General features: G+C 40.8%; 1 protein-coding gene across 3 annotated transcripts; it reads left to right on the forward strand.

Moving 5' to 3' along the window:
- The first annotated feature begins 2,022 nt into the window (after positions 1–2,022).
- On the forward strand, positions 2,023–13,996 carry gmeb2 (glucocorticoid modulatory element binding protein 2). 3 transcript variants are annotated; one of them, XM_023795317.2, is made up of 10 exons: positions 2,023–2,141; positions 3,772–3,928; positions 5,541–5,629; positions 9,919–10,049; positions 10,158–10,261; positions 10,770–10,927; positions 11,694–11,765; positions 11,873–12,010; positions 12,217–12,339; positions 12,432–13,996. In XM_023795317.2, the coding sequence occupies exons 2-10, from the start codon at positions 3,798–3,800 to the stop codon at positions 13,067–13,069; spliced, it is 1,584 nt and encodes a 527-aa protein (XP_023651085.1). In that variant the 5' UTR covers positions 2,023–2,141; positions 3,772–3,797; the 3' UTR covers positions 13,070–13,996. The 3 variants fall into 3 exon arrangements, with proteins under 3 accessions (XP_023651085.1, XP_023651083.1, XP_023651086.1); XM_023795315.2 differs by lacking the exon at positions 2,023–2,141 and adding an exon at positions 2,151–2,442; XM_023795318.2 differs by lacking the exon at positions 2,023–2,141 and adding an exon at positions 2,454–3,356.
- Positions 13,997–14,070: the final 74 nt, after the last annotated feature.

Below are 14,070 nucleotides of genomic sequence, written 5' to 3' on the forward strand. Positions count from 1 at the left end.
AAAGGCAGATAAGTTGTTTGTTCAGAGAAATCATGTTATACTGACCTGCTATTTTTACATTTGTACTATTGCTGTTAGCTTTAGCAAGTCTGGCTATTCTCTTCTGGCCTCCTGCAGTGGATGTTTTTGCTAATGACATCATTCTCTTTATACTTTAGACACTGTGGTGCATGAAACGATCCCAGTGTGGTGGCTGCGACAATCATTTAGTCATTTGGACTAAACCTATATACTTGAAACCTATCCGTCTAATGCTTAGTAGAACAGTAAGTGAATCTCTTGACCCTGTCCACTTGCCGTACGTGTTACAGTTTTTCTCAGTCGCTCTGGTACATTTCTCGAATCATCTTTAACATTTGCAAAACAGTAAGTGCATTTCTTGAAACAATTCATACAAACTGCACCACATGACAGATCACCTGCAAAAGCCTGTGACTTTCTCAAAATCCTTTGTTTATCCCTCAAAGGTAAATATTTGTCTATGAACTTGTCAGTGGCACCAGAATGACATGCCCTTGTGTCATTGTTCACGAACAAGATGGTCAAAATGTTTAGTCGTGTTGTCAATATAACAGTGCACTCTGTATTTTCCGAAGTAAACTACGGCTAAGGTTTTGATGACGACTGAAAATGCACAAGGTTGAACTTTTTCTGTATGCTGTATATGAATTTCAACAGTACATCACATATACTGTAACACACATATGTAAACATTTACAGTGTGTGTGTGTGTATATATATATATATATATACACACTCACACACACACAAACACTGGTAGCAAACACATATATATGTTCCTACCTCTTCCTCTATTTTACCTCCCTCCCCTTCCACTAAGCAGCCTTACTCCTCTTTTTACAAGCTGTTTACCCTGTTTGTTTCCTCATCGTTCTTCCATTGCCAAATTGTAACACTGTGTTGTGCTATGTCAATATATGCTTGTCAACTGAAGGTTCATTTGATGCACCTGTGAGCTATTTTAAAGAACTGGTTGATCTAACGCTTTAAACATTCCAATTCATTGGTGAAAGTCAAGATTCAACTTAGAGCAATTCATCAATTCAGGACACATTAATAAAACAAATTATAAGAGATGTACAGAGAATATGCTTGAATTATGACAACTGGTTCAAACCATTATGCAAGTAATGACTTATACAATTAACTAATGCCTAGATGTTTTGGGGAGCAAGACTATTCAAGAGTATCAGTATTATACATTCTGACCGATGTGATCTAAAAAACTGATAATGTAGAACACAACACATGAAAGGAAATAATCATATGCATGACTGTGCCAGAGCATTTGCAATATGACCAAATAAATGAGACTTTGCCTTTATGATGTGCACAACTGACACAATCATGTGGAGGCTGTATAAGTATAGTTATGAGAATTTTATTCCTGATTTGATTAATGTACCAAAGCGACTATAGGAAAAACTATAAATTGCATTCACATAATACGCTTTTCGGAGATACAGAAGGTCTACATTGGTAAGCAAGTATACCTAATATACACTCTTTACCGTGTGAATGTTTCATAGTAAATTTCAAGAGAATGTGGAGCTGCAAATACGGCACAGTAGGGAACAGGCAACACGTAAGTAGCCAATTTGTTTAAGGCTCGTTAACAATACATAAAACGGAGCTCATTTTTCTTAACTTAAAAGCAGTAAGAAATCAACGTAAAAACGTGCCATCTGTTGTTTATTTTATTTTGAAAAAATACCAGTCTTGCGTATACCTAATTTTCAGTAACATTCCTTGTAATGCACTGTAGTTACCGGAACGTCCATCACACTGAAAGCTAAATGTTACCTTTTATTTCAGACGCAACCTCTTTGTTAGGGAACCACATTGCTATGTCTATGCCGAAATACACTTCTGTCACTAGTATATCTATCTTCAAAGAACTCAAATAGCTCCCAAAACACTACCCGCTCGACACACAGAACTCCATGCCGGCCGCGGCCGGGGTAACGCGAGACACGTTAGCTCCGCCCCGCGCGCTCGTCTGTTTTTATAATGCGTCATCACTTCGGTTTATGGCCTGCGCACCGCCAAGTTATTCACCCACCCTCAGTCTTCCGTTTAAAGTTAGAAAGTCTCCCGATTCCATTCGCAGACAAAAGAAGGTAAGAGGGAAAAAGCCGGTTATTCCGCGCGTTGGGAGCTTGACAGAGAGAAAGAGGGAGGGGTGGGGGCTGGTTTCGGCGGCGGCCCAACGTGAGGACGCACGGCCCGAAGCCGCCGTACGGATGATGCGGCCCGCCGTGCCGTCGTCGCGCCGCCGCCGATTGCCACGCGTCGACGTGGCAGCCCGTGCGCTAGCTGGCGTCAAACCGTGCGCATTGTGGGTGGCGACAAAAAGAACGACTCCGGTTGCCAGGGCGGAACGTTGTTGCTGCCCCAGCCGGGATGAGCGGCGTGCTAAACGTGCGCAGTGAACGTAGTATGGGCTGCTGGGGGGGGGGCGCGTACGTGCAGATACGTTCAAACGCTCACGAGACCGACTGAGCTAAAGTAGCCTACCCATTCTCACGCCCGCATGCGTGTACCAGGAAGTGTTTCGTGCCTGTTGCGCGCGGCTGCCGTGAGTCGCCACATGTGGGTGCGGAAAGCAGCTGGTGCTTGTGACGGTCTACAGTGTGGCGAGCCAACCATTACGCAAACCTTCACCGAACATACACACAAGCAGAGACAGCGAGAGCTATCCTGCTATCACTCACTGACATCAGCTTCTATGGAAGGAACGCCCTTTATTCTAAATATACGCGTGTCTGAATGTCCGTCTGCGTGGCCGTGCCGGTGTAGTCATAAAGTCATTGGCTACCATAAATGATGGCTGAAACGGAGAGAGCTCGAAACTAAGTTCACTTTCAGTCGTTTATTTTCTTCTGTATTTCTGAAGATCATGTATTAATGAGAAATCAATGATAAACTTTCTTGCTTTCCACAGGCATCCTTTACAGTTTCCATGACACTGTCTGTATGGGCTCCTGGTTACTGGCTTTGAGCTGGTTCTGGGTGACAACAAAATATGTTTGTGGTTACATTACTTAATTACCATGGGCTGAATGTAGAAACTCCATTAAGTAAACAAAGAAGAAACTTTGCACTCCTGTTGTAGATACTAGTGAGTCATGCTTACACATAACATTTACCATGAAGGTGGCTTGTACCACAAAGCCATATTTGTTCATTAGATAGGTATCTTGTCAAATTTACTTTAGAATGGGCTAAATGAAAAGATTATTTATGATTCCTTTATAATAAAACCAGCAGGCATACAACATACAGATAAGTAGTGCATGAATTACAGAAAAACCAAGGTCAACATCATTACTATAGTAAGACCCTTATTAGTACTGTATATGATATTCTGTTATGTTCTCCTGAAGTGTTGTTGTTTTTTTAAATTATGAAATATTTAAAGCAGGTATTGGATTCATTTTGATTGTTTCTTACAGTGGGTATTGTAGGAAAATTGTCAGTGAAAAGTATGAATTATAAGCATAATTATGAAGTCATTTAAACCTTTGTTAACATTACTATCACTGATTATCATCATTACTGAAAATGCACTTCCTGTAGACGGCTAATAGTCATTGCACCTAAAAAGTCAAAACACAGCGTATTTGTAACTCTAACATTTCAATTTATCCATCTACCCACTTTCCACCTTCTTGTCCTGGTCAAAATTTTCACATCTTAAATATGAGAGCATCTTCTCCTTCTACCCCCCCCGGTAATATAATGCTGCAGCGTTGGCAGTCAGGCCAACCACCCCTATGGCATCCTCAGAAGTCAGCATGCACGTAGAGGAAGTCGTCGTCGTGACAACACCAGACACAACTGTGGATGGAGCAGTTGTGGAGGAGGTGAAGACAATGCTTGTCACAACAGATCTTTCCCACCCAGGGTGAGTATGCAAAACCATTTTCATAGCCAAAATAAGCATGAAAAATGGATGTTTGAAGATTTCAGAGGATTTTCCCATCATTCATAATATGCAGACTTGTCGAGGCAGATGTTTTGGATCTTAGAGTTTAATAACATTCCTAAATAATTATTACATTTCTTTCCTAAGTTCATTGTTAACGTTCAGAAATTCCTCTTTGTCATGGTTGTATTGTTTGAAGTGTGTAACATTTTACTTGCACAGTATACGTCAGTCTAAAGTCTTAACAGCCTATCTGTTCTATGAGATGATGCTGCTGTACAATTTCCGATGCTTGTTTATAGGCTTTTTATAAACAACACAGTTTTACATATTGTACAAATGCAGACACCATAGCCTCATTCTTATGGAAAATTGGCTGAGAGCTGAGCCTCCCAAATCTGTAATGGTACTAGATGGCTTTCATATGTGCAAGTTGAAACTGGTAAGAAGAAAGGAGGGGAACTTGCTATCTATGTCACATGGTGTAATCCAAGATGCACTACTTAAAAGTTTCAGGTATGTGGTTAAGGCATCGACATGGGAGTTTTCATACACTGGCGTTCTTGTTATGTATGCGCGCCCCTCTGCCAGGGTCATGACTGCAGTGGAGAAAACATTCTATCATCAGCTGCTGAAGCACCCCAAACATCTTCATAAAAATCGCTGGGAATTTAATCATATCTCTGTAATGTCCACTCTGACCAACTTCTTCCAGTCTGTTAACTGCTCAGCAATAGAGTATAAGAGAGTGGACTTAGGTGACTCAGATATCAGGAATGCTTGCAGATCTGTTGTCTTGCCATCCCTGGGCAGATATGACCATAACTTGGATCAGTGATTCACCATTACCTAGCAGCCTCTTTTCACAACAGAAACTGTGAGTGAGAGAGCAAAAGAAGGTGAGGAAATCTCCAGAGAAGGCTTAGAGGACATGGACTGAGTTGGATACGTTTTGTGAGATGTATTCGCAAGGACATTTGCAATCATATCAGTTGTGCTGGTTCTCCAATAAAACATGCCAGATAATGAAAAATCTGAAGGGCCTTTCAAATGGAAAAAAAGACATATAGGTTTTAGCAAAGTGAGGAGATTCAGGATAGCTTAAAAAGAAGGTCAGCAAAGAGAGAAATCGACCCAGGGATAAGCTGGACCATAAGCTTCAGCAGAACATTGCATAGAAAATGTGGAATAGAATGAAGAAACTTACTGGCTTGCAGACCAGTGATCAGGTGGTGGAGGGGAACTCTGATAATGCTGATGAGTTCTTCAACAGATTATACATCTATGTGCCTTTCCAGGCCACACCCAGGTTCAGGCTTCAGTTCCCCCACCTGCCTTATCCCCCTCCTGCTCCTGCACCCTTTCCTCACAGCCCTACCCCGTCTCTTTCTCTCCTGCTATCTCTCCTACTCTCCGCTATATAGACATCGGCTAACCAACCAAACAATGACTGCATATGGAAATTGTTGCACATAGTCATGTAATTATGATCTTTCTGTGTATAGATGCTAATGCAGATTTCCCAGGCTTTTTCTTCTGTAGGTTGTCAGCGTTGTGGTCAAGCTAACATTGCTTTTAATTTACTGCTCAGAGACGAGGTGACGGAGGATAGCATGGAAGCTGAGACTGAAGCCGCTGCCTTTACGGCAACGCCCATTCTGGAGAAGGAAGCAGTAATAGGTAATATTAGCCAGGGCTGGGTTCATTGTGCCCATGCGAGGTGATGACATCAGAAAAAGACTCTAGGGGTCACCAACCTTTTTGAAACTGAGAGCTACTTTACGGGTACTGAGCCATACAAAGGGCTACCAGTTTGAAACACGCTCCTAAACTTATCTAAACTTCATATATAATAAACATGTTTTAAATGTTTTGTTTTTTTTTTTTTTGTTTTTTTTTAGATATTGTCATTTTCAAATCTATATAAATGCAAATGTGATTAAAGAAGAATAGCAACAGGATAAAATTAAATTTTAGACACTGCTCACTGGAGAGTTGGGCTATTTTTAGAACACGTCTGCGGGCGACTCGTGGTCCTAGGGGGCATCTTGTTGCCCGCGGGCACCATGTTGGTGACCCCTGCCCTACACTAAACTGATCATGAGGAACTGATTATGATCGAATGTCTCCTATTACAATGCCGAGCCTTTCATGGTGTAAGTATGGAGATTTTGTCGCTAATAAGGGATGACATAGTGGCTCTGTGAGTTGACTCACACCTCCATGCTGGGGGGGGGGGGGGTTCGAATCCCAGCTTTGTACGTGAAGCTTGCATGTCCTCCCCGTGTCATCCTGCTTTTCTCCGGCTGCTTCAGGTTGCAGTTCAAAGACTTGCAGTTAGGCTAACTGGCATCACTAAATTGCCCACAGTGTATGTTTATGTGTGTGTGGATAAGAGGTTAGAAGATGGATGGATTGTCACTTAAAGCGAAGAGTGGGGGGGGGGGGAGACTGGTTCAAGGATTTGTTTAATTAAATTGTAGCACAACCCACCCCTGCAGATTCTGTTGGATCCACTTGTGGATGAAAACAGAAACTAAGGAATATGTTAGTTAGCCCAGCGAGTGTAGACACTGATGTAATTCTGTTGCTGTAAGCTAGAGGTATCTGAGCTACAAACTGCTCTCTTTACACTAGTGTATCTTTGCTGGCTTTCCTTAGAAGAGTTTCTGTTAGCATCGGTACCAGGACATGCAGCTTATGACATGTAACCCAATTTGTGCACTTGGATGAAAGCCACCTTTGTTCCGCTATTCCTTCTCACCCTTGAACATAGTAAGATAAGGAGCACCAATTAGTCTCGCACAGTTCAGTATTTTCCTGAATAAAGGCTAAGTCACTGAGGAGTTAAGAAGCCTTTTTTCTGGATTTCTTTGTAAGGTGCAGTAACACGCCTCATTACTTGTAGTACAGGGTTGGCAGTTCTCTGTTTGGGATCTTTCATAACTGCTTATCCACTCCTGAATCAGACGATTACACTGATATTTATTAAATGTAGCACTTACAACTTGACTTTAATAGATGGATGTAGAATGACTATATCAAGATGACTGTGATGTATCATATTAACTCTGTGGGATGCAGAGAGATTAACAGTAACATATATTGCGTAACCAGGAACTTTAAAGAAGTTTCTTATTGAAACTTCTATGAATATATTATCCTGAAGTGACTGCAGATGTAGCTGTAATGCAAAAAGAAATATTCCACCCAATCATTCACCCATGTTCCAACCACTTTTATTTGTTTGGCACTCAAACTCTTGGCATGTGTATAAACACAATATAGTTTATTGTTGGTGGCATATTTCAGGTGGCCAACTGGAATATGGGTTTGAGATTGAGGAAGTGGGTATATTTTAAGGTTTTAACTTGCCATTCTCTGGGGAGCAGGAGGAGCAGTAGCCCAGGTGGCTACTGGGTATTGTAGTTTGGGGGGTCTGCTCAGTAGTAATGGGATTTCCCATATTACATTTTGACAGAGGGGGGGGGGGAGTTTGATTTGTATTAAGGTTTTTATTATTAAGTTAACTATTCATTGTGAATTTTATTATGATTGACATTTATACAATGGTATTGGTCAGTTTTAGAATATATTTATAGGGGCATAGTTGATGTTTTGAAAAGTTGTGTAGTATCTTTATCGTTGATGTGCCTATTGGTAATCACATGGTTTGATCCAGCAGGAAATAAGTACGCTACACCAGGTTACTAAAGACAGAGACAGGTAGGGTAGGGTGCTGGTTCAGTCCTGATGAAGGACTTAATCCCAGTAATTGAGTGCGGGAGGGTTTTGTGATAGTTTAATTACTTTGGTTAGGCTGTACTTATTTGGGATATTGGTTTTGTGGACTTTTTTTTCTTTTTCTTTAATTACATTTGGTTGTTTGGGGCCCATCGGCACTTGGAAGAGGGATTAAAGGGACGATGAAGTTTGTGCGTCTGGTCCTGTCTTGTGAGGCCACAAGTTTGTTCATTGGCCCATGGGCCGGTAACCAACAAGCTGGTATAGGTGAGGTAAATACACGCCTTGCAAAGGTAGAAGCTGCATCACTGGAGAAGATGAGCATCGTTATGGGCCCATCGGTACTCGCAAATGTGAAAATAATACCTTTGCACACAAGCATGTAACCCAAATGTGTAGTAAGCAAGCGATAAGCAGGTTAATGCAGTCCAAGCCATGCCTTATATGTTTTTAAATGCATTCCGCAGTATGTAGGGTGGTTCTTTCCCTCTGCAGCTATGCATTTAAAAAAATGCGGCCTGGCATGCATTATCCCATATATACTGATTACATTTTATTCATCTATTGGGTACATGAAGCGTGAATGTAATGGGCGTTAATAGAAATGTACATTTCCAGCTTATCTGAGACTTGGGTCAATTATCTAGAATAATTACATAAGTAATATTATTGTTTCTTTTGATTTTTGTCAGTGTTCCTAAGTCTAACTTTGATCTCAATCGCTTTTTATAAAAATAGAAAAAAAGTTACCGCAGAAAATGAACAATCATTTGGTGAACTAATTAAACAGTAGATCTATGGACCACATTTTTGAAAATGTGTCATTTCGAAGATATATCGCTGGCTAACAGAAGTAATAAGCAACCTGACATATTTGTGTTCAAGTCTTTGAAATATGACGTGTTCCTGCTGATTAATTTCAGTAAACCTTTAAGCTTCAGCTGGTTCTAAGTTACCCTTGTTTTCTGTGTTTCTTAAATAACACCTGAATAAATAAACTCCGAAGAAAATGCCTTTGAAGGGGGGAAATATTATATCTATACTGCTTATCCATCTTGAGGTAATTTTAAGAGCGGTGGTTAAAAAAGAAAGAAATCAATAAATAAAAAATGTTTGGCTTCAGCTTATTTGTCCTACTTGTTGAAACATGCAAATATGTGTAACTATACATTATGTACACAGAAACTAGATGTGCATTCCATTTTTTTAAGAGCCACTAATGTCACGAGACCTATTATGCGTATAACCGTATATAGGTGTGTATGCATATTAATAGGCATACCTAAATCATGCAGTGAAAGGAATGTAAGATGGGACATGACTTTTGGAGATGAAGTCTCACATTCACATTTAGTCCTTGTTATGTAAGTAGTTTTAATATTTTCTTTTTCTACTGAACTCTCTGTAAATCTGCGCAAACCACAATTATTGCCATATGTCCTGATTCTGAGTCCCCCCCCCCCCCCATTCAATTAAGTGTTTATTGTTATTTTTTTATACTGTCTTTCTTTTTTCCTTCTCTGTCACCTGGTGGTTGGTTGATCCCATTGCCATAACCCTAGAATGGAAATGCACATCCTCAGTAGGACACCCATTCGCTCTGCCGTCCCTTCGTTGCATGGTTCAGTCTATCATCCTTCAATATCACTGGCTATTTGCCAGTCAAACTCTAAATGCAGCGAATCGAAACTAAGCTGAAAATAAACACTGCCAGAGGTTTCTTGATAACAACAAAGACAGAGAAAGCCTTCATTCCGTATCCTTTCTGTCCTGCTTCCTAAACTATTCTTTATGTAGATGGGGTCCAAAGTCATGATTTGATTCTGTATTAGGATTTTGAGTGTACTTTGATACTGAATAGTTATTTATTACAATTGTAAGCGATACTTTTCATGGAGAATTGTTACAAGAAAAAGTGGTTAAGGCATACACATCATAGGAAATTGTATTGCCTTAATCCATTTCAGTATGGTTTTGGGGGGTTATTGTAGCAGTATATTCAATAAACTGGGATTTATATTCTTTCTAAGTATTCTGTAACTTTAGTTTTCTTTAGTAAAAACAGTGCACAATGAGCTTCTTTGGGCCTAATTCTTACGTAAAGGCTTGTCTGCTTGCCTATTGGGCTCGGCATTTGATTAGTATGCCTGTGTTTTTCGCTCTTTTTTACCTTTATCCTTATGTGCAGAGCAAAGTTAACATCGAACTTCTTTGGCATTTTTCAGCAATGAAGCTTTCCGAGGAAGCAGAGAATATGGAGCCTGAGATAATCTACCCCATTACATGTGGGGACAGTAAGGGTGTACTCATTTGGAAGAAGTTTGTTTGTCCCGGTATCAACATCAAATGTGTCCAAGTGAGTTTGACAGATGACCTGTAGAACAAAATGACGCTTTTTATTACTCTGGTATGAGCGTATGTGTTTGTGTTCATTTCTTCACGTTCACTCTTATCATTTCTTCAGTACAATGAACATCTCATTAGCCCAAAAGAGTTTGTCCATCTGTCTGGGAAGTCCACGCTGAAGGACTGGAAGCGAGCGATCCGCTTGAACGGAATCATGTTAAGGTGTGTCTTTCTGCCTTTCTGTTCCTGTGAGTTTCTTTTTATTACAGGCATGGAGATAGGTCATTCTTATCTGAATATATTTTGACTTTTACTGCAGTCATACAACAGTCAGATGCTGGGAGACCTTTGCTCTCCTGTTTATTATTATTATTATTATTATTATTTTAATTACGCTATATTGCTGTTTTAAGAGAATTAATTTAAAACACCTACACTTTCCATTCCCTGATCTGTGACTATTGCATCAGATTTGGGAGTGTGATGCATAATCTGGTATTTTCACGAAACAGGAAATGTGCTGTTACTTGAGAACACTATTACTCCCCAGAAAACGCATGAATACAAATAAATGTTTGGTCAGCTTTCACAGATGTCTCTAAGCGTGTCCTTCCAGCCATTGTGCTGCGTGTTTAGCAGTTTTCAAGCACTTTTGGGGTTATTCTTTTTAAGGGTCAGTGATGAAATCTTACATGTACATTTTAAATTTGTATTTGTTTTGCTCTCGTAGGAAAATAATGGATTCAGGGGAGCTCGACTTTTATCAGCACTCCAAGGTATGCTCCAATACGTGTCGTAGCACCAAGATCGACCTGGTGGGGAGCAGGGTGTCGTTTAGCACTCAGCAATCAACAGAATTTGTACCGGTCACCCCCTCATCAGCTGACGGTAATCCTTTATCTGTAATCATTAATGTTTCCTTTGCGAAGTAGGTGGGGTCTGTGGATGTTGTAGTTGTGTGTCTGGTACAGAGAACTGTGCCCTGATTATTCTAATTATTTTATTATTAATTATTTACTATTATTTTAATTGTAACCCTGTCAATCAGCCACCCTCACCTTCAGGTGTGATGAATCCATGTGAAATACGTATAAATGTCTTTATAGCAAGCCATCTCGGGGAAACAGTGTTCCGATACTGGGTGAGACCGAGGAATCACAAACTGAAATGTACCTGGACGAAAAAAAGTCCTTCCTATGTACAAACAATGATACCCCCTTCTGTATCTTCTGACCAAAAACATTTTTTATTTGCCTATGTGTTGACATCATTGTTTAGCAAAACGATACTAACTAAAGTTTATGGCTTCGTCTCTATGGCCATTTTTGTGGCAAACTTGCTCATCCTGTTTTGTTTTGTCAATAAAGCATTTTTTTCTTTTTAGAGAACATCACTTTTTTATTATGTAATGCTATGTTGGAGGTCTTTGTCTCAGTGCTTCTAGAAAATAATTGCTTTATGTTAATCGGACTTTTCGATAGTGCGCAGTACTTGTGCATATAGTTCACTTCCTCTTCTGAAATGTACTTGAAAGACCAGTTCTTTATGTAGTGTGTAAACGGAGCACAGACAAACATTGTTTGTAGTCGGTGTCCTTTTATTAGCACGTTAGCTTCCTGTGCTCATTTGTTTAAAAAGCTGTTGTCGTTTCCAGTGAATGGGTCACCGACAACGTTCACAATAGAAGCCTCTGAAGACAGCACAGAGTGGGTGACAACGATAGGAGGTGTGTCTCATGTTGAGATTTGCCCAAATACCAAGTTCATGACGCTGTATCTTAGGTTTAGGTTTGTGTTGCCCGTGTTCACCAGGTTTTCTGGGTTGTGCTTGTAGAGGATACCGTTGCTTTTTGGCAAGGACTGAAGGATGCAGGTCTTTTGGAAGAGGTCGTTGAGGAGTTTCAGAAAGAGGTGAAAGAAACATTGAAGGGCCTACAAGACCGAATTCAGCAGCCCCCATTACAGGTCAATGGTCAGTGTCACCTGGTTCTCATTTTAAGAAGATCATTGCATGTGTTGAATGTCAAGTTGGGTGTTTTGTTGTGGAGAAGCCTCACAGCCTTGACTGAGATATAATGTTAAAAGATTTAAGGATACATTAAGAGTACTTGCTCAGAAGTTCGAATTTGCCTCTGTGTTTTTTCTCAACTTTCTGAAATCACTTGCTGTTTTCCTCAGATGCAGTGCTGCTGAATAACATAGTGCAGAATTTTGGCATGCTGGACCTTGTGAAGAAGGTGTTGACGAGTCACAAAAGCCAAATGGATCGGTACCGGGAGCAGTACACACGCAGCTTAGTCGGTGAGCAGAAATCTAGGCCCAGGCTCGACATGCTTGCAGTGCTTACCAGCTGTCTAAGGTTCTTATTCCTCCCTGTCGCTGTTCTTCCACAGCCCTAGAACAGCAGTGCGACGAGCACCGAAAACGCGCAAAAGAACTGAAGAGCAAATCCCAGCATCTGAACAATGTCCTCATGACCCTCTCGCCGGCACCCTCTCCTCCGACTCCCAAACGACCCCGGCTCACGCGGGCTGTCTCCGGGCCAACGCCCGTCTCCACGCATCTCCCCAGTCAGCCTGCGCAGATCACTCTGGCCTCAGGAATCCCGCTGACTCAGCTGGCCAACTTTCCCCTGGACAAAGTAATGACAGCCATTCAAGGCTCCACCATTGGCAGCTCGTCGCAAACAGCCACCTTTACGGCCACAAGCTCACCGCTTCTTGGGGGCTACACAGTCCTGGCCACACCAGCTACCGGCCTTCCCAGCACGGTGGAGATCCAACCTGATGCGTCAAATCTGACCGTCCTCAGTACGGCCGCCATTCAGGATGGAGGTACCATCGTCAAAGTGGTCAGCCCTTTCCAGCTGCTGACCCTGCCCGGTTTGGGGACCACGCTGCAAAACGTGACAGGGGCTGGCAGCACTATCGTCGCCGTGCCAACCAGCAGCATCGAGACGGTCGTCACACAAGCCGAGGAGACGGCGATCATCGAAGTTAAGGACATGGACCCGGCCCTGGAAAAGCAGTAGCGAATGGGGTGGACCGGTTGCTTTGGGAAAAGAAAACTGCTTGTCTGCGTTGCTGCAAAAAACCCAACCATTTTCAATATGAACACTAAGTTTTATTGACTGTTCATTGTAGAACGTGTGTGACATGTTCAGGGAACATGAATGGTGGTCACTTTACTCTAAAGAATGTGGTCAATTGCCCTTGAAACTTATTTGGCCAGAGTGAACCTCAATCCTATATAATCTGTACAATACGAATGTGTACAGTGTATTAATGGCCTTTGAGTGACCGAAACCCATTTCTGTTAGATTTGGGTCAGTAACTAAGAGATGCATTAGTTTTCCATCATTTTTAGTCACGCGTGAGTGTAGTTGACGAATACAGGGTACCTTCCAGTATGGAATAACAGAGTAGTACATTATCTGCAGTCGTACTCTGAAATATTTGGCATTTTTATTTTGTACTTTCATCTGGTTATTGTTGATATCCATTGATGGACAACTGTACAGAAGAATGAATGAATGAATCATAAATGTATATTCAACACTATTTTGTTCATTTGACTTTATATACACGCTGTTACAAATTATCCAGAATAGTGATGTGTCTTCCCATAAGCCTGCTGGTCTTAATTCAGACCATTTCAGTAAATATACTGCAGTAATTTTGTTTGTATGTAAATATGTGATATGATTGACACTGTAAATAAAGTACATTCAATGTAAAATTGGTCTGTTAGGTTCACAGTAATTAAAATACTGTATATAGAAAATGTAGTAATAAATTATTTACTTTTTTACCTTGCTATTATAGATTTTTTTATTCAACATATGAATACCTTTTTTTCTTCCTAGTGACGAATGTTTTGTATCACTGATGGTTTTTGTGAATTTTTTTAATTCACACCTTGATAAAAGCCATTTCATATTAAAGATCGATACACTGTATTTGAAAGTGTTGTTCATATGCTTTTGTTTTCAATTCATCTTGGTGTTCTAGGTTTTGTTTGTCTTGTTTTTGA

This window comes from Paramormyrops kingsleyae, chromosome 8 (assembly GCF_048594095.1).
Source record: "Paramormyrops kingsleyae isolate MSU_618 chromosome 8, PKINGS_0.4, whole genome shotgun sequence".
Lineage (NCBI taxonomy): Eukaryota > Metazoa > Chordata > Actinopteri > Osteoglossiformes > Mormyridae > Paramormyrops > Paramormyrops kingsleyae.

Bases quoted from the DNA above. Each gene is read 5' to 3' on its own strand.
- gmeb2 (XM_023795315.2), top strand. From the start codon at position 2,265: ATGATGCGGCCCGCCGTGCCGTCGTCGCGCCGCCGCCGATTGCCACGC. The intron at 12,011-12,216 runs GTCAGTGTCACC...TGTTTTCCTCAG, and splicing joins GCCCCCATTACAGGTCAATG to ATGCAGTGCTGCTGAATAAC. The intron at 12,340-12,431 runs GTGAGCAGAAAT...GTTCTTCCACAG, and splicing joins GTACACACGCAGCTTAGTCG to CCCTAGAACAGCAGTGCGAC.